Source organism: Hemicordylus capensis, chromosome 3 (genome assembly GCF_027244095.1).
Source record: "Hemicordylus capensis ecotype Gifberg chromosome 3, rHemCap1.1.pri, whole genome shotgun sequence".
Classification (NCBI taxonomy): Eukaryota; Metazoa; Chordata; class Lepidosauria; order Squamata; family Cordylidae; genus Hemicordylus; species Hemicordylus capensis.
The window spans coordinates 299,914,473-299,939,324 of NC_069659.1; the positions used below are offsets into that span (position 1 = coordinate 299,914,473).

The 24,852-nt window shown below is 44.9% G+C and overlaps 2 protein-coding genes across 4 annotated transcripts in view; one reads left to right on the forward strand and one right to left on the reverse strand.

The window, feature by feature from the left end:
- Nucleotides 1-4,069, reverse strand: part of GPC1 (glypican 1) — a 315,629-nt gene extending 311,560 nt beyond the window's left edge. The window contains exon 1 of one of the 2 annotated variants that reach the window (XM_053305191.1): nucleotides 3,053-4,069. In XM_053305191.1, coding sequence (XP_053161166.1) covers nucleotides 3,053-3,209 — 157 coding nt within the window. In that variant the 5' untranslated portion in view covers nucleotides 3,210-4,069. Of the gene's footprint in view, nucleotides 1-1,944; nucleotides 1,970-3,052 lie in introns of those variants that run through there. The other variant, XM_053305194.1, reaches the window with a different exon arrangement.
- On the forward strand, nucleotides 805-22,995 carry LOC128349184 (uncharacterized). 2 transcript variants are annotated; one of them, XM_053305196.1, is made up of 3 exons: nucleotides 805-841; nucleotides 18,741-18,863; nucleotides 19,865-22,995. In XM_053305196.1, exon 3 carries the CDS (start codon nucleotides 19,901-19,903, stop codon nucleotides 20,912-20,914), a length of 1,014 nt encoding a protein of 337 aa, XP_053161171.1. In that variant the 5' UTR covers nucleotides 805-841; nucleotides 18,741-18,863; nucleotides 19,865-19,900; the 3' UTR covers nucleotides 20,915-22,995. The 2 variants fall into 2 exon arrangements, with proteins under 2 accessions (XP_053161171.1, XP_053161170.1); XM_053305195.1 differs by lacking the exon at nucleotides 805-841 and adding an exon at nucleotides 4,075-4,656.
- Nucleotides 22,996-24,852: the final 1,857 nt, after the last annotated feature.

A 24,852-nucleotide genomic window follows, 5' to 3' on the forward strand; every position in this document is an offset into this window, starting at 1 on the left:
GGGTTTGGTTTGAGTTGTCAGGCTCAAAATAAACACAGCTATCTCCTTATTCGGGGGTGAGGAATAGCTCAGTTTACAGAATTATGGATTGAACTGGGCAGGAGGCACAAGATAGACATAACCATTTAGTGCAAAATGCAAGTTAATGCATGACCAAGGATTGTGGGTGATGCTCCTTAGCTAGACACAAACTGCTTACTGGGAAACCAAGACATTTTTTAAACAAGCAGGCAGTGCTCGTGCTTTTTCTGGAAATATGAATTTCAATGTGAGAAACTTGATCTAAATTGCCTTGATTTAAATCAATTCACCCAGCTGGCAAGATGCTAGACATGAAACATAGTAACAAGGCACTTCTGCAATCCTATTAAACAAATATAATGAGATACAAGAGAAAGGAGCATTATTACTATGCACTAAACACAATGGAGTTGTTATTTCATCTCACCCATACAAACTTGAGTTTTCTCCTAACAATGCTGCTACACCTATAAAAGGTTCTGGCTTGTACCACCATCTGCATCTAGATTAATTAATTCAGCTGAATGAAACTTGTCTGCCAGATTTTTTCACTTCTCTGGTTTTGTTGCAGTCTAAAAAAAGCTCTCTGTTTAAATGGCCAAGGGAAAAAAAGTCTTATTTCAACTCCCAACAATTCTGTTTATTCCTCATGAGCAGCTGCAGATACAGCATGCACAGGTCAATCCTATACATGTTTACTTGGCAGAAAGCTCCACTGACTTCCAATGAACACACTCCCAAGAAATAGGATTGTAGGCTTCGCATAGCAGAAAGCAGCTCTTGCTCAAGTCTGATAAGCATTAAAAGGTCTTTAGTCCTGGTAAGTGTACCTTAAAGAATGCTTTTACTAATCAATAAGGAAAGCAAGTAGCCAGGGGCATTGTGGGTAGCTGCATATTAACAAGACAAGTGAAACCGTTCTCTAGGGGGCGCTCTCTCCAATGCAAAAAAATACAATATGCATTTACCCAGAAACCTCCTCTTTTAGTTCTGAAAAAGACTTTTCTGGAGGGATGGGGGCAAATCATTTTCTTATGTTCAACCACAGTACTGAAGGAAGAGTAGACTCCTGAACAGCAATGTACCTTTCACACAAAAATATTTGTGCAAGCTTTCCTTTCAGTTAGGAGAGGTGCCTAAAATAAGTCTAATGGGATGGAACAGAACTAGATCCTTTTGAGGAGGAAGGAGTGGATGCATTACTCTTTTACCAGTTATGCTATTTGCTAGTAGGATATGGAGATTAAATTTAAGAGAGAGAGAGAGAGAGAGAGAGAGAGAGAGAGAGAGAGAGGGGCTTGAAAGCTGTTCCCAGACTACTTTTAATTACCTTTGTCTAGTATTTGATCTGAGCAATATGTAGCTTCGGTTTGTTTCTTCAAAACTTTATTGTGTTCTGCATGTAAGCGAACTATAAAGTTGTTCACGTCTAAAACTACTGCAGTGCAACCCTATGTATGTTTTCCCTGAGGCAAGTCTCTGTGTTCTGTAGAACTTATTTCCAAGTATGTGTTTAGGATTGTCGCCTTAGTGCATGAAGTGCTACACTAGAATGTCTTACCAAGCTGCAATCCTAAACAAAAAAGTAAATCTCACTGAAATCAATAGGTTTTGCTTTTGAGTAAACACAGACTGAGCTTTAAGCCTGAGTGTGTGTGCACGCATACACACACATTAATGCTTACCTGGTGTTGTCTTATGTTGTGTTTCAATTAGAAAATTTCCACAAGCTAGTCAAAAATATATTATTTCCCACCAGACATTTATAATTTTCGAGTATACATTTCTAAAGAAGTTTTAAAGAGATTCTGCGTTTATTCATTAAAAAGAAATGAAAAGAAAAGAATTTCTTATATGCATACAAAGGAAAGGAGTAACAGTAACAGACCCAAACTCTGGAAGAGAGGGCTGACTGGGAGTTACCTCTGTTCTCAGTTACAGCTCACCACCTCAAACAGCTGGGCATTTGTGTGTCATTTTTTTAAACAACTGTCAGCTGGTCTTTAAGCTGCTTCCTTCCCTCTGCAAAAAGAGGATGAAGCACACTGCATCTTCTCTTTTATTGCTTTGTGGCATTCTCTAACTTTGGAACCAATTGCAACAGTTTTTCATTATCCACCACACTTTTGGCTCAAATCTTCTACAGCATTACAGCCATATGCCAAGGACAGAGATTTATTTTTAAAACCACAGCAACCACCCCCAGTATCGCACAGCCCTTAGCAGTAGCAGCTGGACGCGGGGGTAAGACACAGCAAAGAGAACCTCTGTACCACAAATAACACTCAGGAAACACTGCACATTTTGAGGCAGCAGTGGCTCTGGGGGTAGCAATGGTTTCTTGATTGTAAGGATATGTCTTACAGAGAAAGAGAGAGAGAGGTTTCAGCACCCCATAAAAAAGAAAACACAAGCATATGCTGTTTTGGCAAGAACACTCATGACCCAAACTAAAGTTCCAGGAATTACTGACTACTTGGAGACAGCAGCTGATGACATCAACATCAAAAGGTTTATTAGATGGATCATGATTTATAGAAGAGTCGCCCCCCCCTCCATTTAGAACACAGTGGGGAGGAGGAGAGTTCAACACAGGATGCAGCACCTCCTTCTGGAGCAGGTCCTACCCAGCGCTCAAGTTCAAAAAACCCCGAAAGATGCCAGGGCTCAAACAAAAGTTCCACCCTTGCCCTGGAAGCCCTCAATCCTAATCCCGGCCATGTAAACTCCAACTGCAGTTACTCAGTGGCATTCTGCACATGCTCAAGGGTTTATGGCTACTTTACATTTTCCAGGGTAGATAGATACGGAGCTAAATTAAGCCCTGCTCTTTCCGCAAATGGGCTGCCAGAACACCAGCAGCTTGCCTGAAATATACATTCTCATTAGGATCTCGGTAGCCAGCCAACGCGTTCTGAGTTGCTAGAAAGGGGCAGGAGTCGACGGTCGACCCCACGCCAGAGGCGGGCATTCGAACTGGCGGTGGTCTTGGGGCAGGGGAGATGTTACTGGGGGTGATGGATCTACTCACCAGAGATCTCCGCCTGGGGGACCACGCTGGGGCTGAATCCTTTGGCCCCATAGAGTTGCCGGAGCTCGGAACAGCTCCTTGCTTTGTTGCTACCATCGCTCCCAGCCGAGGACGCAGCGACACACAGCAGCCAAAATCCCCACGGGAAGGAACGCATCCTGCCCGCGCAGCCCTACAATCCCACCGAGGAGAAACTGCAGAAGCCGAAAAGGGCGAGCGATCCCAACCCGGTCTCTCGATGCTGCCACCGAATCTGTTCTCAGACGGGATCCGGGAGGTTACAGAAAGGTGAGGGAGACACGAGCGCTCAGTCTCACCTTCCCTCTGGCATCCCTGCCTCCTTCCTTCCAATCCTAGCCCGTCCTCGCTTCCAACTGGCAACCCCCACCCCACCCCCAGGGATGGGCCACGAACAATGCAATCCCAAGCAAATCGAACCAGTGGAGTGGCAGGGTGGGAGGTGGCAAAGAAAGCGGCGAGGTCAGTCACTTCCAACAGGGGCAGAAGCGGCCAAGGGGCGCTCCTCGGTCTTCGGGGACAGGGGGAGGGGGACACACTTCAATAAGCTGCTGAAGGGCAGCAGTCAAAAAGAGATCCCGGGAAATGTAATCCGTGCGCCGGCTGCTGCGATCGAGCCCGAAAAATGGGAGGTTTGCATAGAAGACCGATCCGATTTTGTGTGTGTGTGTGTGGTTTTAAAACACACACCCTTTTCTTCACAACTGTGCTATTAAAAGAGAAGCAGCATCTTTTAGGTCTTGCCCAGAGTGGAAAAGAGGAGTTGCTGAGGATGCTAATTTGAATGGAACAAAAAAAACCGACTGCAAGTCTCAATGTGCAAAGTTTGAAACGATGGAGGAGCGGCAGAGGCAACAGCGGCTGCGAAGGTGATGGCAGGGGCAGTCGCTAGCCGGACTGGACCGCAGATTGTTCAGGCAGCGGCAAATAATTGCGGGAGCGCGCGCGTGCGTCTGATCCAGCCGGCGAACGGCGACGGAGGCGGCAGCAGCACCACCTGCAAAGAGAGCCAGACACAGAAAGAGAAGAGGAGGCTCCACACACAGCCAAGCAGGCTTCCCGGCCGGACGTGGCATCACGCGGCCCCTAACCAATCAGTGCAGAGCGTGGTCTTCGCTCTGGCCCCCCCTCCCCCAAGCACCACCTCTTCTTCAGCAGCTACATGCTCCGCGCTGGCGATCTTCCTTGGAAAAGGACTCCTGCTTCTTTCTACTGCTGGGGCTGCTTTTTGTTCGAGTTGCCTTTGTTGACGCCGCTGCTCTAAGAAGCACCGAACTGTCCGAGGCAATCCTGCAGCCTCCTATAAAGCGCAGCAAGGAAAGAATGCGTTGTCTCGAATTCTTCTCACCCTTTTGTTAAAAGGGAACATTTTTAGCAGTGCAAGTTCTGGCTGGCCAACCGAATTAAACCGAGCCTTCATTCAGCTGATCTGTCCCAAGGGGGAAGAAAAAAGAAAAGGTTGATCATTGGTGGTTTGTAGTACCGTTCAAGAAGACCCCGTGCCTAGCCGGCTGAGCCTGGCTCGCGCGGCCGGCATCCCTCGGCAAAGCAACAGAGCGATAAGTCAATCCGCGAATCCATTAACGGTTAGTAAGGAAAGCTAGTTTTCTGGTTGGAGCTCTGTGAGCTTTCCAGTTGCAGGGATGCTGAGCGTTTTAGTGAACGATGCTGCCGTTTGCCATGACCGCCCCGCCCCCGCCGAGGGATATTGATCTGATCTCCAAGTGCTATCCCAATACTGTGCAATAACTCAAAAAGCTGGAGCTGTAAACCATCTCATGGAAAGCTTGGGACTGCAGCCGCAGCAGCACACACGTATGCTATTGTTTGTTGCGGCCTCACTTCATCCCCTTAAAATCACGGTTGACTGACTAAGATGCTTGGGCAAGCTCTTTAGATTCCACTCCTGAGCTGCTAAAAGAGATTAGCATTGACTGACCACATCTCACTTATATAGTCCTGGTTTCCAGAAAGAGATTTTCATTATAAGGCAAAGGAATATATAGCTCCACTAAAGGAGTGGGGGGGATACAAACTTAAAAATAAATTAATCCAAGTTCCTAATTCTTCAAGAAACCATGTCAGCACATGCTGGTTGGTTCTGATATCCAGTGATGTCCTGATATCCAGTGATGTCCCTCTGTTAAAGACACACCATCAGGTATAGAGCAAGAACAATCAGTTGCCCTTCAGGTCCCATAACTTGGTACAGTACCACCAAAGAAGGAATGCAATAAATTATATTAAGTGCATTTATATGCTGCTTCTCAACAAAACGTTCACAAAGCAGTTTACATGCAGAAGGAATGAGAAAAAAATCCCTGGGACATTGCCCCCTGGGACTCTGGAATGTGCTTCCTAACAAAATTAGAGCCTCCCCCATCTCTGGATTTTTTTTAAAGAGCCTGAAAACATATATGTTTAGTCAGGCTTTTAGTTTATTGTTTTAAAGTTTTAAATTTTGTTTGTTTGTTTGTTTGTTTAAATATAGGAAGCTGCCATATACTGAGTCAGACTATAGGTCCATCTAGCTCAGCATTGTCTACACAGACAGGCAGTGGCTTCTTCAAGGTTGCCGGCAGCAGGAATCTCTCTCAACCCTATCTTGAAGAAGCCAGCAAGGGAACTTAGAGCCTAGATGCTCTTCCCAGAGTTGTTCCATCCCCTAAGGGGAATATCTTCCAGTGCTCACACATCTAGTCTGCCATTCATATGCAACCAGGGCAGACCCTGCTTATTTATTTATTATTATTATTATTTTGTTTATTTGATTTATATACCGCCCTTCCAAAATGGCTCAGGGCGGTTTACAATTAAAACAAACCACTAAAACAGTAAAAAGCTAAAACAAATTAAAACAACAACATAACAATTAACAATTTAAAAACATTTTAAAACAACAATTAAACAATCACAGTGATTAAAACCCCCAAGATCGGGTTTGAGTTTTAAAATAGACCAAATATTAAAACCTCCCAAATTTAGGAAGCTGAGAAAGCTTGGGTGAAAAGATGGATTTTCAGGTGGTTTTTTTTTAATTGCCAGAGATGGGGAGGATCGTATCTCAGCAGGGAGCGCATTCCACAATCTCGGGGCAGCAACTGAGAAGGCCGGTCTCTGTGTAGCCACCAAACGAGTTGGCAGTAACTGGAGACGGACCTCCTCAGATAACCTCAATGGGCAGTGGGGCTCATAATGAAGAAGACGCTGTCTTAGATACCCAGGGCCTAAGCCGTTTAGGGCTTTGTAAGTTATAACTAGCACTTTGTATTTTGTCCGGAAACCTATTGGCAGCCAGTGACCCAGAGACCAACCTGGCTGCCGCGTTCTGAATCAACTGAAGTTTCTGGACTATGTACAAAGGTAGCCCCACGTAGAGCGCATTACAAAAGTCAAGTCTGGAGGTTACCAACAGATGTACCACAGTTTTGAGGTCATTGATCTCGAGAAATGGGCGCAGCTGGCGTATCAGCCGGAGCTGATAGAAAGCACCCCTGGCCACCACCTCAACCTGTGAAACCAGGGAGAGTTGTTGATCCAGAAGTACTCCCAGATTGCGAACCTCTTCCTTTTGGGGAAGTGTGACCCCATCTAGAACAGGCAGATCAAAATCTTCTCTAGCGTTCTGACCCCGCACAATAGCTAAGGAGACAAATCATGCTTGCTATCAAAAGACCAGCTCTCCTCCATATTTGTATACTGCCCAAAACCTACATCTCTGGGCAGTTTATAATATAACAATACAAATTACAACAACAGAAAAAAGTTAAAATGTTACAACAATTTAAAATTTTAAAACAATGTAAAAACTATTGACACAATATTTAATTAAACGTCTGGGTGAACAGATGCATCTTTAAGGTCTTTTAAAAGTTGGCAGAGATGGAGAGGCTCTTATTTCATTAGGGAGTGCATTCCAGAGTCTCGGAGGCAACGGAGAAGTCCCATCCCTGACTGAGTAGCCACCCGATGAACCAGTGGCAACTGCAGGTGAACCTGGGCACTGGGGTTCATGGTGAAGATGTTTTTTAAAATACACAGGACCTAAGCTGTTCAGGGCTTCATAGGATTTGCAGTAAATTTTGACGTTTTTAATCTGTATTTTAAACTGTTTTTTAAACTGTGTTAATGTTTTAATTTTTCTGTTTTTATTTATTTAGCACATTTTTATACCGCCCTACCACCCAAAGTCTCAGTTTTAGACTGTGAACATTCGCTCTGTGACAACTGTGACTACTTTTTAAAAACCACTAGAGACTTTTTAATTTACTCAGGCTTTAACTGCCTAGAGGCTCCAGGTTTCTTGGCTTTCTTGCATTTGTTTCTATTTGTTTCTTGGTGTTTTATGGCTTTAATGTTTGATTGATTTTAAGGTTTTAAATGTAAATTTTATGGAATTTTATTATATTTTAACTTTTGTAAACTGCCTTAAGATGCATTATGAAAGGTAGTTTAAAAATTGAACAATAAATAAATAAATAAACTGCCCAGGGACTTGCATAAGGGGTGGTATAAAAATTTGTTAAATAAATGAATAAAATTTTAAAGCGCAAAAAAATGATGCCCTGTGTCAAAGGGGCTCACAGTCTAAAAAGAGACACAAGGAAGACACCAGTAACGGCTACTAGAGATAAACTCTACTTGGTTGAATTCCTGCCTCACTGTCAAATATAAGAGAGACACCACTTTAAAACTGCCTCTTTGCCCAATTAGCAGGAGTTTATTTTGTAATAAACTTTTATTACAATGGTTTAAACCTTTACAATTGATCAGAAAATAAGGTTTCTGTCAAAAGACCATCAGCTACTTTTTAGGGAAGTGTCTGAGCTTCCTGCAGTGCAATAAATTTCAGGATGGAGTTGTTTTATTAAGGTATGATAAAGGAGAACTGTCATTGTGTTAACTAACTGTACAGTTAAAGAGAATACATTAATTCTATGGCTATATTATTCACTATAACAATAGCTTGAAAACCTCTAAACTGTGGGACAAGAAATTACACATCACTGATCTATCACCAGAGGTACACCTAGGCAATTTTGGAGCCTGGACCTAAAGGCCTTTTGCCCACCCTCCCCACACCTGCTGCAAGATGAGCATCCCCTTACACATACACACCCAGAAAACAGTTGGCTGGCCGCCCTGCTGCCGCCTCCCCCCTCATGCTGGCTGCTGTGGCCACCTACCTCTCTCTCTCTCTCTCTCTCTCTCTCTCTCTCTCTCTCTTTCTCCCTATTTCTCTGTCTCGGGTGTTGCTGCTGCTGCTGCCTGTCCTTGCTCAGAGCTCTCTTGCAGCAGCAACACGTGTGCTCTGTGTGTGCCCTCATGTCACATCACATGCATCACTGTTCACTGGCAGTGACTGTGCAAATGTGGGCAGACCCAGCTGTACTCGGCCCTGAGCTCTCCCCACTCCGCCGCACAACAGTGGAGATTGGGTGGGTGGGCTGCATCAGTGAGCGGGCTGCTAGTGGGGTGCCTGGCAGCGGCGCAGCACATGCTGGTGGCACCGCCACCACTCAGGTCCCCGGTGGGACATCCCCCCTCCCCCGACCATGGTGGACGCCCGGACTTTAGACCACAAGACCAATCCTAAGGGCGCCACTGCCTATCACACTCAGGATAATAAATGCATGCATTCGAAATTTGCATGCATTTAATATAATGTGATCAAAATCATGGTATCAAAACTGTATTTATCTCGTATTTTGAGAAAAGGGCTCAATTTTTTGGAAGGCTCTGCTGAAACATGAACATTATGAATTAAAATGGGGAGCAGGGAATTAATGGGGATTTCAGAGTCCTGTCTGAAAGCATGTGAGGCAGCAATCTTAATGAAGCTAAACAGGTCTGGGTCTGACCAGTACCGGAATAGGAGACCATCTTATTTATAGGAAACCATCTTTATTTATTTTTCTGTGTAAACCACTTTATTAAAAAGCAGTATATAAATATTTGTTGTAGTAGTAATAGTAGTAGTAGACCACCTGGGAATGGGAATCTCATGTAAATGCCTTGAGTTACATGATGGAAGGAAGGTAGGATATAAAATGTAATAACTAAGATAATAATTGTATGTGTTTTGGTGGGAGGGGGCGGGAAGAGAAATAGCTTCTAATGTGTAGATTTTGGCAGTCTGCAGCCACTTAAGGAAGACAGTAATTTTTGAAAAAGATACCCAGTGGAAAATAAAATTAAACAAAAGGTGAAAAAGAACACGAGACAACTGGGTATATAAAGAGAGGAAGCAACAAAAAGAAAGCCAGTGACACAGAGAGAGAGAGACAGAAAATCCATCCAGCCACAAAAAGCACTGCTCATCAGTCACTAAGGGAAAATGCTGTCTCCTGAAGAGCTGATTCAGGCATTAGAATGTGATGGGGTGATAAACAGGGGCCATTGCACCTGGCACAAGGTAAGAAGAAAAAATGAATGACGACAAGGTGGCAAACATTACAGTGTTTCCACAAACTAGTTGAACTTTAGTCTTGGACAGAAGAATTAAGTGTATGGAGGGGAAAATACATCAGTACTAAAAGTCCAGGCATTGAAGGAATAGAACTTGTGACAGGCAAATGACAAGATCAAGCCTTCTAAGTTTGCTTATTTAGAAGCAACTTCTACTGGAAACAATGGAACTTACTTCTGAGCATATTCATTTAGAGTGGGATGTAAGACTGCAATCCATCATGGAATCAGGAGCACGAAAAGCTGAAGTCAAGGGGACTTATTCCTATTTAAGGCTGCAGTTATGATATGGACATTTTTTCTGTGGTAAAGGTAAAATGTGGCATCAAGTCAATTTTGACTCCTGGAGCCCACAGAGCCCTGTGGTTGTCTTTGGTAGAATACAGGAGGGGTTTACCATTTCCTCTTCCTGTGCAGTATGAGATGATGCCTTTCAGCATCTTCCTATATCTCTGCTGCCCGATATAGTACCAGCAGGGATTCGAACAGGCAACCTTCTGCTTGTTAGTCAAGCATTTCCCCACAGCTTAAGGTGACTTTCTGTGGTAGGGGTTCCTAACCTTGGATCCCCATATGTTGCTGGACTACAGCTCCCGTCAGTTTATTGCCATTGTGCCTGCAGATGATGGGAGTTGTAGTCCATCTGGAGACCCAAGGTTGGGAATCCTAGTTCTAGGGCATACGTCCCATTGAGCTCAGTGAGGCTAAGCAAGTAAACATGTTTAGAATGGGGCTATACGTATGTGTAGGATTGAGGCTTCCCATAGTCCTCTAACTTCACCCGTTTGTTGGACAAACTTGCTAAAATCTCTGGTAATAATCTCTTAAACCATAATTTGCTACTTGGAATAAGCAATGAAATATGTTGTTTGTAGAAGGAAGAATGAAAAAGAAACCAGTTATGTCCATATTATATTCCATGGACTGCCCCATGTAACTTCCACTCATTGCTATCACAGTATGTAGAAAACTACCATTCACACTACCATGTGCAAACTTAAGCAATGGACAGTAGTATTGCTTGCATAACTATCACTATTTCATATATAGGAGCTATATCTCCAGCAACTGATCTACATACCTTTTAATTTGCCATGCAATTTGGGTATATTTGGTTAGATTTAGATCAGATGAGGTTTGATTGAATAGAGCAAGTTGATGAAGGTAGCCAAGCCTTCCTAAAAGTCAGCAATAGGTTACATTGGAAAGCGACACTCTGCATGCAGAGATGCTGCATCTTTTTGCCTGATGTCCCCATTCCATATCCTAAGATCTAGTGCTTCTGCCTTAGTCTCTGTACTGGCTGCCTGAAAACCGCTGTTTCTTTGCATGGATACCTCTCCCAGGGGAAAGGGGACAAGATGATGTAATCTTCAGCTCCTCCCCTGGTGGGATCCATGAGTCTTACATGGCTATTCATGGCTTCGCTAATTTGCTAAACTGGTGCCATTGGGAGCTTTCTTCCCTGGTCAAATAGCAGCTATGGGTGAGACTAATATAGATCTGGACCCTGGTGGAGAGAAAGGGTTAACGTCTCCATGCCACAGTCCCAGATTGGGGACACCAGTTCAGATCAAGTCATAGTACATGCTTAAAATAATGTCCAGTTTGATCCTAAGTCTTCCCTCACCTTCTGAAGTTAGGTGAGTGATGACTTGCTTGTAGTGTCTCATACACGGAATTCATTCCCCAGAGAAACTTACCTCTTGCCAAACTTGATGTCTCTTTAGTGCCAGGTGAAGTCTTTTTTATTTGTTCCTACTTCCATCATGTAATTACTTCCAATTGATTTTACTGGTTTTTGTCTGCTGTGTCTTGTTGCTTTCTGTATTTCTTTGCACAGAGTTTCCTGGGCAGCTTCTCATGACCCATGTAATGCTGCTGAAATATGAAAGGGGGGATTCCAGAGGCGTATATGATCCCAATTTCTGGTTGTAAGAACCTGGAAATATTCAGCAGTGTTAGGCTGGCATCACACCAGCTCAATATTTAATGGAGATCAGTAGTCTTAGACCAAATCCTAGATTACCAATCTCTTAAATGTCAGGTTGGTGCAGTGCCAACCCAATATTGATAAAAAAAATTCCCAGGTTCTTCTAACTGGAAATCAGGAGCATGCATGCCTCCGGAATCTCCCCTTTCATTTTTACTGGCATCGTGAAGATCATGAGAACTCGCCCATTATATTATTTTAATTATGTGAGCCACCCTGAGAGTCTTAAATTGAAGGGTAGCATATACATACATTACATTCATCAATGCTTGTCAGCTTGACATAATTTTCTCTGAAACCAGATCCCTATTGATTCCTATTATGCTCAGCACATGTAGTCTAGGCTTATTTACACATTATGTTGGGTGTGTGTAGAGCAGTATACTTGCACATACAGTACATTGAAGGGAATGTAGCCAAGTTCACTTGTATGAACGTACAGATTTGCACAGTCGTGCACTTCCCATCAGTGCCATGCATTTGAGGGACCTGTACCCAGATTCATTTTCAGAGCAAATGCATGTACTGTCATTCACACAAAAACATGTACAGTCCTCCCTCGCCAACCACGGGTTTCCCAATCACGATTTTGAGTATCCGCGACTGGGAAATTGTGGCAGGTCTTGCCAACCGCGACCTGAGTACCCACAGTTTGGCGAGATTTCTTTTCAATTTTGGGATTTATTTATTTATTTGCGACTTCCGGGAGTCGGGGTCATTTCCAGGGTTTGGGAGGTCATTGTCAGGAGTTAGAGGCATTGTCGGGGGGCATTTGGGGGGTCCCCATCACTCCTCTTACTGACTCTTGGTGATTTGGGGGGATTTCACTCCCTATTTTTTACTGTATTTTCTGGTCTTTTTGGGACCACAATTCCTCTAACCCCCTGTTTGCCATTGATTTCAGTGTCTTGTCTACCGTAAATTCACCAACAACAAGGTTTTCCCGGAACGTAACCCTTATGTTATACAAGGGATGACTGTACATGTGTACAGACACCTCTAGGCACATACAGCAGTTCTGAACAGGGCTTCTAAACTTCAGAGAGCTGAAAAAGACAGATGCAATTAAATATATGGGCGTGGGTTAAAAAAACTTTCCCCCCAATGTCAGTATCTAATTTACACAGTAACAGTCAGTCACAGCCGCAGCAAGTGCTTACAAAGATGTAGGTAAAATACAACGTTATTCCAAACACCTTAGTTGGAAGCAAGTTCCACTGATTTCAACTTAACTTTCAAGTAATGTGTTTATGATTTATGGGGTGTGCAACTTAATCAGTTCCAGTGTGATTCAAGACTTTCCCAAATGCTTATAAAAATCTAAGCATGCTTTTCCTTATCATTCAGAAAAGGATACAATCACAGAACAATAATTTCTGGCATATTTATTTAGTAAGAAACAATATATCATCAATTATCCCTGCACTTCTTTTTAACTTTTGCTTTCTGTTTTAGGTAGCCAAACTGCAGGTAATAATAGAAATAAATTTTACAAGTAAGGCTCCGTAAGATTCTGTGATCAGCTCAAGAAATGGGTCAGAGGTCATGCACATGACCATTTGCAGGGGAGGGGGGAGGCAAGTCCAAGCTTAACACCCCCACCCCCACCGATGATCGGTCTTTTGTAGTGTGTGGTTTGTGTGTCCATAAGATCCATGCAATTCCTGGCAGCACAGAGCTGATATCCCTCCAGATATTCTTGAATGCACGAGCAGCATGGTGCGTTCAGGGATTTCCCCTCAAGCTGGGTGCTCTAGGTGCCCGGCTCTGTGTGTGCTTGGGCTGTCTGGGGTATGTTTGGGCTGTGTATGCTTGGGCTGCCTTTGCCCAGACCTGGGTTAAAGGGTGCACTTGCACCCTTTAACCTAGGTAAAAGCCCAGGTGAAAAACTCAGGCTACTGGGGGAGGCAGCGCCGGGATCGGCCTTGATCCTGGGGCATCCCATGAGCAGCCCTAGCCAGGTAGGGCTGCTTGTGCGAATAGCTTCATTCTCTCTCTCTGTGTGTATGACATTCACACATCAAATTCAGAATGGACTAACAAGGACTCACACAAACATGGACTCAGTCACGTACTAGGAAACTGTTCACACGAGCAGAAAGGGTGTGCACAAAACCAAGTTGCCTGGTTCAGTTCGAGTGTGGACCGTACTGGAATCAGACCAGGAATGTTCAGTTTTGGCACCCCCTGAAGACAACCCCCCCCCGGGGTTGGTTCGGGGGGGGGGTTTTCGCGATTTAAAAAAAACTTTTTAAAAATAAATTTTGATTTGATTCGGCCACAGGGTGCATGTGTGTGTCTCCGGAAGTCCCCCCTCCCCTGCCAGCCTCCATTTATGTACAAATCAACCAGTTCGGGCAGTCTTCGGCCAGTTCTGGACCTGCCCTCCATTGTGGTGGCCATTTTGGAGGCTGCCGTGCATGCCCAATGGGCCTCTGTGTGGCCTGGGTCATGACTGATCCCAGCACTACCTCGCCGGGTAGCCCAGGAATTTTTCCTTGGGCTTTTACCTGGGTAAAAGGGTGTGAGCACGCCCTTTTACCCAGGTCCCCAGTCATGTGTCTGCTTGGGCTGTAGACAGCCCAAGGAGACACAGCTGGGCACCTAGAGTGTCTGGCTTGAGGGGAAATCCCTCAATGCTCCATTCTCCTCACGCAGTACATTTGAGGATATCTGAAGGCTGGGCTGGGTTTCCCCAGCATCTAGAAATCCACGCTGCTCAGAAATCCACACTGTCACCTGGGGGGTGGGGAGTAAGATTAATGTCGCCATCCCCCTGTGCCCTCCCTGCTGAGCTGCAATGAGAATGACCTTTATCTCTGTTCAGACAACCATTAACATCAGGTTAGAAGCTGGGTTACCCTGTTTGGCATGACTGTGAGAACCCATGCAAATCCCTCCAGCTCAGGTTACTCAAAGCAAGGCAACCTAGCTTTTATACCCTGCTCTCAACCAAGCCAGGAGGAGAGAAGAGTTCTCCTCCCTTGCTTTTCTGGTCATATGGATCCACGTGCCGCATGTACCCAACCATTGGGACCCAGCAGGCCTGGAAGCAACAGAGAGATGTGGCTATAGAGGCTGCCTTGCGTGGGTGTACCACTTTGCAAAGCACACACTTTGATCCTGTAGCTGGAGCAAATTTAGCAGGGCTGGGTCCCCCTCCTGCTCCTTTATGGCCAAGTAGAAGGAAGCTGCCAGTGTCATGAGGCTTTCCAGTCTGCTGGCAATGCAAAGCATGTTTGGAAGGCATGGAGACCTTGGAGAACTTTCAGCTCCCAATTTCAACAATGGATGCCACCCCTGGCTTAATCATGTGTTTCCTGGGTTTGCTAACCCAAACAGAGGTTTTGCTTGTATGCTGCTACTGAGGCAAGAGCTCTCCAACCCACCCTCCATGTTTGTGTGAACAGGCCTGCTCTCTCATACACAGACATGGACCCATCTGTGTCGGCTTTTCTCTCTCCTCCTTTTCTTTTTGCTGAAGTGATTAAATATCCTATGATGAATCAAGAATCTAAGTATTTGTTGACACAACAAAGACTAAACAGCAAGGCTGCAGTCCTGCCTATTAGTTTTGTTGCTTAAATCACGATAAAGTCAATGAGATTTAAGCAGCCTAACCTTGTGCACAACTGCAGCCAAGATGGCTTACTCAAAACTTTTGACACTTCAGCATTACAGTCCTCAATGGTGTAACTAATGCAATTATCCTAGGTTCTCATCAAATGTTTACTGTTACATATGATGAAACTGGCTTCCTTCAAGCTCTTTGATTATAGTTTAGTAGATGGTCTAAGTGGTTTGATTCATCCTAATGGACTTTCACAATTATTAAACTTTGTTGACACTGGCAAAATTACCTGTTACTAACAAGAAATGTCAGCAACAAGTGCCAGTAAACTAGGGCTGAACACAGCAAACCTGGACAATTACATACCTTCTTAAGTAGCATCTGAAAAGAAAGAAAGAAAGAAAGAAGAACATTATTGTATATGCGAGTTTTCTTTGGCAATTACTTGGCAGAAACATAAAACAGATTGTCAGCGTTTCATGTAAATTATTATATATAATAATGCAAATGATGCTAATGCTTCAAAGTATGTTGTTAATGCACATTACGTGCTGTGCCAGAAGCATAAATGGTTTTTTGAAGGGATCGTATAATCAGATGCAGAATAGTCCTCTTGGTAGCTAACAGCCACCAACTGTAGGCAGCCAAGAAAGCAACTTCTGTTTCAAGACAGTGGCTGACATCCAGGTAAGTTACTCAATAGTACTACTAAGCAATTACCTTAAGGGACCACTTTATTTCAATAGGACTTCCGTTGATCCGGATGTCAGGCAGTGTCTAAGGATCCCAGGAAATATTCATCACCTCAGGCTTTGTTTTGCAGTCTGCCAGATGCTTGTGGGTTTGCTGCCTGCCTTAAGTGGTTGGAGTTTATGGTGCACAAGCTGGGTTCTTACATGGGGGCTGGTATGCCACATAGAGTCACTGAGGGGAAGGGTAGTTCTTCCATGAGGTGAGGTGAGACAATTTAACAAGCAGGGGGGCAATGTCCACTTTGTTCCCTCCCTGAGGGAGGAAAGGGGGGGGGAGACTTCACGTTTTGTCCCAGGGTGCATTCCAACACGGCATACCTCTGGCCACTCACAAGCATCATAGGAACATAGAAACATAGGAAGCTGCCTTATACCAAGTCACACCATTGGTCTATTTAGCTCAGTATTGTCTACAGCAGGGATTCTCAACGTTGGGTCCCCAGATGTTATTGGACTTTAACTCCCATAATCCCCAACCAAAGGCCACTGGGGTTGGGGATTATGGGAGTTGAAGTCCAGTAACATCTGGGGACCCAACGTTGAGAATCCCTGGTCTACAGAGACTGGCAGTGGCTTCTCCAAAGTTACAGTTAGGAGTCTTTCTCAGCCCTATCTTGGAGATGCCAGGGAGGGAACTTGGAACCTTCTGCATGTATCGTGGGTGGGTGGAGGTTTGGGTTAAATGGCTGTTTATATTGCTCCGAGTTGCACCAGGCCTAGTTGATGAGATGTGTTTGAGCTCTCCTGGGGGGGATAATGCAGGGGGTGCACCCGGCAGCCTTGGGGTAGCTATTGCTGTAGTGGTGGGGAATAGAAGAATTGGTGCTTGCAGAACAGCTGGCCGTTGCAGGGGAAGAGAAATTAGTAATTTAGTAACTATTTCTACTTCCAACTGTTCTGTCAACTCTCAGGCCATGGGGAGCAGCCCCAACGACACACAGAGCCTGGCCTTGCTCCTTTGTAATGCCAGGTCAGTTCAAAAACAGACCAAAATTGTCCATGATTTGATCATGGATGAGGAAGCTGACCTGGCATGTATAACTGAGACCTGGTTGGAGGAGGCAAGCGGTCCAGTGTTGGCTCAGCTTCTCCCTCCAGGTTACTCTGTTGTGGAGCAGGTTAGGGGAAGTGGGCAGGGCGGGTGGAGTGGCTATGGTCCATAAAAATACTATCTCCCTTACCAGGGCCCCTGTGAGACAGTTGACTTATATTGAGTGTGTATTTCTGAGGCTGGCAACTAGGGATTGATTGGGGATTCTGTTGGTGTACCATTCACCCCGCTGCCCAACTGACCCTAACTGAGCTGATGGAGCTGGTCTCAGAGTTGGTGTTGGAGTCTCCCAGGCTTTTTGTGCTGGGGGACTTCAATATCCACTTTGGGACTGGCTTGTCTGGTGCGGCTCAGGAGTTCATAGCAGCCATGACAACTATGGGCCTATCCCAATTAATTTCTGAACCAACGCATGTGGCCGGCCACACACTCGATTTGGTCTTCTGTTCAAATCAGGGGGGTGTTCCGTGGGTGGGGGATCTGGTGGTTACCCCATTGTCATGGACGGACCACTACCTGATTAAGGTTGGTATCACGTTCACAACCCACCCCTGCAGGGGTGATGGGCCTATTAGGATGGTCTGCCCAAAAAGCCTGCTGGACCCAGCAGGTTTCCAAAAGGCCTTGGAGGGTTTTGATATTGGTTCGGCTGGTGATTCTGTTGATGCCCTGGTGGGAACCTGGAACAGAGAACTCACCAGGGCAGTAGATATGATTGCTCCTAAGCGTCCCTCCAGGCCTGCTTCTAAGATGGCCCCCTGGTATACCGAGGAGTTGCGGGGGATGAAACGGCTGGGTAGGTGACTGAAATGCAAGTGGAGAAGAACTCGGCTCAAATCTGACAGGATGCAGCATAGAACCCATTTGAAGACTTGCACGATGGTGGTGCATGCAGCAAAAAAGAGTTTTTGGTCAGCATGCATTGTGGTCTGTGGGTTCGCGTACGGCAGAATTATCCCGGGTTGTGAGGAGTATAATCTCTGCTCCTTCTGCCTCAAATCAGCTCCTGGAGATACTCTGCTGTGATACCTTTAGTGGGTTCTTTGTGGATAAAACCTCCTGTATTTGGGCCGACTTGGACTCCACTATTTCTGCAGGATCTGAGAGGGAGGTATCCAGCTATCCCTCTTGCAGTGTTAGGTTGGATCAGTTTCAATCTGTGACTCCTGATGATGTGGACAAGCTGCTTGGAGCGGTATGGCCTACCACTTGTTCTCTGGATCCTTGCCCAACCTGGCTGCTTCAATCTAGCGGAGAGATTGTAGTTAGACCTCTTCTTAAGAAGCCTTTCCTGGATCCCTCAGCAATGGATAGTTATAGGCCAATCTCCAGTCTCCTCTGGTTGGGCAAGGTAATAGAGAGGGTGGTGGCCAACCAGCTCCAGGCAGTTTTGGAGGAAACTGATTATCTAGACCCATTTCAAACTGGCTTTAGAATGGGCTATGGGGTTGAGACAGTCTTGGTCGGCCTGATAGATAACTTTTACCGGGGAATTGACAGAGGGAGTGTGACTCTGTTGGTCCTCTTGGATCTCTCGGCGGCATTCAATACCATCAACCATGGTATCCTTCTGGGTTGCCTGGGGGAGTTGGGAATAGGAGGCACTGCTTTGCAGTGGTTCCATTCCTATCTCTTGGGTAGATTCCAGATGGTGGAGCTTGGTGACAGTCACTCCTCAAAGCAGGAGCTGTTATATGGAGTCCCCCAGGGCTCCATTCTATCACCAATGCTTTTCAATATCTACATGAAACCGCTGGGTGAATTCATCAGGAGATTTGGTGCTGGGTGTTATCAGTATGCGGATGACACCCAAATCTACTTCCTTTCTTCTTCAGGAAATGGCATTCATTCTCTAAATGCCTGCCTACAGGCAGTAACGGACTGGATGAGGGTGAACAAATTGAAGCTGAATCCAAGCAAGATGGAAGTGCTCATTGTGGGGGCTCAGAATCTGAGGGGTGAGTTAGATCTTCCTGTGTTGGATGGGGTTACACTCCCCCAGAAGGAGCAGGTGCGCAGCTTGGGAGTACTCCTGGACCCAGGCCTCACTCTGGTATCTCAGGTGGAGGCCATGGCCAGGAGTGCTTTCTATCAGCTTTGGCTGATTCGACAGCTGTGTCCATTCCTTGAAGAGAACGATCTCAAAACAGTGGTACATCAGCTGGTAATCTCCCGGCGTGACTATTGCAATGCGCTCTATGTGGGGCTGCCTTTGTACGTAGTTTGGAAACTTCAATTAGTTCAGAATGCGGCAGCCAGATTGATTACTGGGGTAACCCAGAGAGACCATATTAAGCCTGTTTTGAAACAATTGCACTGGCTGCCGATATATTTCTGGGCAAAAACAAAGTGCTGGTTATTACCTTTAAAGCCCTGAACTACTTAGGCCAGAGTTACCTCAGAGAGCGCCTTCTTCTGCATGATCCCCACTGCACATTAAGGTCATCTGAGGAGGTTCGTCTCCAGTTACCACCAGCTCGTCTGGTGGCGACTCAGAGGCAAGCCTTCTCTATAGCTGTTCCGGGGCTGTGGAATGTGCTCCCTGCGGAAATCCGTAATTTGAATTCTCTATTAGCCTTTAGGAGAGCCCTTAAAACATATTTGTTTGGCTTGGCTTTCCAGGGTTTTTAAATCGGTTTTAATATTTTAGCCCGGTTTCAGGGTTTTTAGTTATTATGATTGTTTAATTGAGCCAGCATGGTGTAGTAGTTAGAGTGCTGGGTGACTCAGGGCCAGTCACTTCTCTCTCAGCCTAACCTACTTCACAGGGTTGTTGTGAAAGAGAAACTCGTATGTAGTACACCGCTCTGGGCTCCTTGGAGGAAGAGCAGGATATAAATGTAGTAGTAGTAGTAGTAGTAGTAGTAGTAGTAGTAGCAGCAGTAATAATAATAATTGTTGTTTTAAAATGTTTTTAAATTGTTAATTGTTGTTATATTGTTTTTAATTTTTGTTTTAGTAAAACAAATCAAGTAAAATCAACCATCTGCTGTACATGGATGATCTGAAGCTGTATGGAAAGTCCCAGTCAGAAATCGAATCACTGCTAAACACTGTCCGTATATTCAGTAGCGATATAGCAATGGAGTTTGGACTAGACAAGTGTGCTGCATTAATAATGAACAGAGGGAAAATAACAAAAACAGAAGGCATAGAACTGCCCAATGGAAGCAAGATCAAGAACCTGGAAGAGAAAGAACATTACAAATACTTGGGCATTCTCCAGGCTGATAACATCGCACACACTGAAGTTAAAAGAAAAATTGGAAGTGAATACATCAGGAGAGTTAGAAAAATCCTAAAGTCCAAACTCAATGGCAGGAACACCATACAAGCCATAAACACCTGGGCTATACCTGTTATCAGATACACTGCAGGAATAATAGACTGGACCCAGGCAGAGCTAGAGACGCTGGATCGTAAGACCAGGATAATAATGACCATCAATCATGCTCTGCACCCCCACAGTGATGTCGATAGGCTATACCTCCCTCGCAGCTCAGGTGGAAGAGGAATGCTGCAAGTCCATCAAACAGTAGAGGAGGAGAAAAGAGGCCTTGAAGAATATATCAAGGACAGTGAAGAAGATGCACTTCAAATGGTCAATAATGCGAAACTATTCAACACCAATGAAAGAAAGCAGGCTTACAAGAAAGAACGAGTCAAGAACCGAGCAGAAAAATGGAAAAATAAGCCACTACATGGTCAATATTTGCACAATATAAGTGGAAAATCAGACATCACCAAGACCTGGCAATGGCTTAAGAATGGCAACTTGAAGAAAGAAACAGAGGGTTTAATACTGGCTGCACAAGAACAGGCACTAAGAACAAATGCAATAAGAGCAAAAGTCAAAAAATCCACAACAAACAGCAAGTGTAAAGAAGCAGATGAAACTTTGATGAAAGTAAAGATGAAACTTTGTAAAGAAGCAGATGAAACCGTGGACCACCTAATCAGCTGTTGTAAAAAGATCGCACAGACTGACTACAAACAAAGGCATGACTAGGTAGCAGGGATGATACACTGGAACATCTGCCAAAAATACAAGCTACCTGTAGCCAAAAATTGGTGGGACCATAACATTGAAAAAGTTGAAGAAAATGAAGATGTAAAAATATTATGGGACTTCTGACTACAAACAGACAAACATCTGCCACACAATACACCAGATATAACTGTAGTCGAGAAGAAAGAAAAACAAGTTAAAATAATCAATATAGCAATACCAGGGGATAGCAGAATAGAAGAAAAAGAATTAGAAAAAACCACCAAATACAAAGATCTACAAATTGAAATGGAAAGGCTGTGGCAGAAAAAGACCAAAATAATCCCAGTGGTAATTGGCGCCCTGGGTGCAGTTCCAAAAGACCTTGAAGAGCACCTCAACACCATCGGGGCCACAGAAATCACCATCAGCCAATTACAAAAAGCAGCTTTACTGGGAATACCTATATTTTGTGACGATATCTATAATAACCAACAGTTTTGATGATAAAATTCAGCCATCCAAGGTCCTTGGGAAGGACTCGATGTCTGGGTAAAACAAACCAGTCAATAACACCTGTCTGACTGTCTAAACAAGAAATAATAGTTGTTGTTTTAAAATGTTTTTAAATTGTTAATTGTTGTTATATTGTTTTTAATTTTTGTTTTAGCTCTTTACTGTTTTAATGGTTTGTTTTAATTGTAAACTACCCTGAGCCATTTTGGAAGGGCGGTATAAAAATCAAATAAATAATAATAATAAATAATAGCAATAGCACTTACATTTATATACCGCTCTATAGCTGGAAGCTCTCTAAGTGGTTTACAATGATTTAGCATATTGCCCCCAACATTTCTGGGTACTCATTTTACCGACCTCGGAAGGATGGAAGGCTGAGTCAACCTTGAGCCCCTGGTCAGGATCGATCTTGCAACCTTCTGGTTACAGAGCGGCAGTTTTACCACTGCGCCACCAGGGGCTAATAATGCAAGCAGGCAGGTGCTCTTCCCAGAGCGGCCCCATCCCCTGAGGGGGATATGTTACAGGGAGCCAGTGTGGTGTAGTGGCTAGAGTGCTGGACTAGGACCAGGGAGACCCGAGTTCAAATCCCCATTCAGCCATGATACTAGCTGGGTGACTCTGGGCCAGTCATGTCTCTCTCAGACTAACCTACTTCACAGGGTTGTTGTGAGGAGAAACCTAAGTATGTAGTACACCGCTCTGGGCTCCTTGGAGGAAGAGTGGGATATAAAATGTAAATAAATAAAATAATAGTAATAAATAGTCTCCCATCCAAATGCAAAGCAAGGTGAAACCTGCTTAGCAAAGGGTACAGTTCATGCTTGCTGACCAGCTCTCCTCCCTTCTGCTCTGTGTAAGGAACTCTGTGAGTGTCTCCCTGGAGACACTCTAGGCCAGCACTCCAACTGAAAACATTTCCTCCTTGTTCTCTCTTCTCAGAATAGGAGCTGAGGAGGGGGCCGAGCTGAGTGAGGGTGGTTCCAGGTTGCACTGCTGCTGGGGAAAGCTTGGATAAGCTTAGTAGCTGACTCCTCCTCTTTCCTTTTGTGGAAGCTGATGGGAGGCTTGGGCCAAGGAGAACAGGAGGTAGCTGAAACTAGCTTGGCTATCTAAATTGTGGAACAGGAACGAGAATACGCCGTGCTGTGATAGTCAGGCTTGAGGGAGGACTATACCTCAATTAGAGTAATTGCTTTGAGAGTGGGCTCTTCCAAATGAGGAAGAAAGCCCTGGGGAATAAAATCCCTGTGGCCCAGTCCAAAGTGAGGGGCAGGGTTTACTGGGCAACAGACTATTGAGAAGTAGGGAAGGGTCTGTTAGAGTTCAGTTCTTCCCTGAAGGAGGTCTGATCATCAACTACTGAAGGACAAAGGGAGTCCAACTGCCTTGGGCTGAGAATCAACTGGGAGTTCCCTACCTGGAAGGACAGGGACCAGTTTAGCTAGATGTGTCAGGGAATTTATTTATTTTTGTTTAAGTGCTTGAATCTGACAGCATGGTTTCTGCAGTTCTTGGAGAAGGTTTTTACTTGAATGGAAGCAGCAATTGTGATGCCTGTATACCATCCAATTACTAATAAATCCTTGTTGTTAAAGAATGTCAATCCTTATTGGGTCCTGGCCAAGTCACACACTCCTGAAGGCCTAAGATTGCTCTTCTGTATTCCCCCCACCTTTTTGATCATTACAAGCCCTGACATTTCCAGATGATCAACAGCTGCCCTCCTGTGCTAGTTTGCAGCAATTTTGATGAAACATCTTCTAAGGACAATTGGGTGGGTGAGACTGCAGAAAGTGGTTCAAGATGTCATGTCATAGGTTGAGAGAAACAAACTGGGCCTGTGAGATGGCCAGATGTTAACGATGTGGGATGAGCTGTGTAGGTTCAATCCCTCCTGTTTTCTTTTTATTAGAGAAACTATTTGATATTGAGTCAAGCACATATAGGGTGACTGTATTAGCTGACATTTCACTCCATAACCTCCCATTCTTGAGCAAGAGGTTGCACAGGGCCCTTGGCTCATTTATATCTTGCTCTGCAAGTGCTGCTAGCCTTTCATTGCTCACAGAAGCTTGTTTTCAGATCCTTCTGGAAGTGTGAAGCAAATTTTCCAGTTGTCTAGAAGCAGGAAAGGCAGTGCTCCTCAAACATTTTGAACACACCGCCCCCCTGCCCCAAACTTACTTCTATCTTTCAAGGCCCTCATCAGCAACCATCTCTTTGGACGAGAAGTGTACAGAGATCTCCCACACATATATACAGCTTGCTTCTGTGCACATCAGGATCTGTGGACTGGGGCATTACACAGGCATTGAAAGAGAACCAGAGATGGGCATCTCAGGCTCACTTCTAATACTAACCAGCCAGGGAAAAAAGCAGGAGGGGAAGGAATTACTGTAGTCAGAAGCTCTCATATTTAAGGCTATTAACATGACTGCCCCTGGGGCAGGGGAGAAGGCAGGGATGAACCTACCTTCCCCGCAGATGATCCATGGTTGCTGGTGAGATGCAAGGACAGCGTGCTCACACACGATCCACACTGCTCGAGCAGCACGGATCTCCAGAGGCGGGACAATGCGTTTCGGCCTCCAGATATCCTACAATGGGCTGTGCGATGAGTGCAGTGCATTGGGGGAATCCCCTGTGAGTTGGATGCACTAGGCGCCCAACTCTGAGTCTGCTCAGGCTCCATGCAGCCTAAGCACACACACAACCACTTACCTGGGTAGAAGATCATGCTTGCGCCCTTTATCCAGGTAAACAGTCGGGTAAAACACCCAGGCTGCCTGTGAGGGGGCTGCTGGGATTGAGGCCAATCCTGGCACTCACATGAGCAGCCAAAGCCAGGCTGGGCTGCTCTAGCTTGGGTTGTGCTGCTCATTTGCATAGCCTTGTTGTCTTGCAGTTTCTGTGGTTAGCAATGTAGCAGTTCTGGTGACTGGGGCACTAAAATTGTGCTTCTGAGAGAAAAGTATCTGATTTTACCAGCTGCAGGATCCTCTTCCTCCCTTTATCCCAGGACTCCACACTTTTTCCAGTTGTCTTGTGCCTCCCTAGAGGGTCTGGCCCACAGGTTGAACATCATAGATTTAATCCTTGCCGGAACAAAAAATGTATTTTTCTAATCCAGATTCAGAGTCAAATGTACTTCAGATCAACCACAGACACAACGACCTGGGTAGGCTGTTGCCTTGAGCATGACAACAGCTGCACAGGGGAATAGGAAATAACCATTAAGGATGGAGTGGTTTTGTTTGTTTGTTTTTATGTTACAGGACTAAAACAGCACCAGGAAACAATGGGGTCAGTGATAGTGAGGTTTTTGTACATACATAAATGAAACCAACAGGTGCATGCCAGTTTCAGTTTGACATTCTATACAATTGGGGGTGGGGGGGAATGACCCCAATACAGTTACAAATACAGTTACAATGGGG

Excerpts from the sequence above, each read along its gene's own strand:
- LOC128349184 (XM_053305196.1), top strand. The coding sequence starts at position 19,901 with ATGGATGATCTGAAGCTGTATGGAAAGTCCCAGTCAGAAATCGAATCA.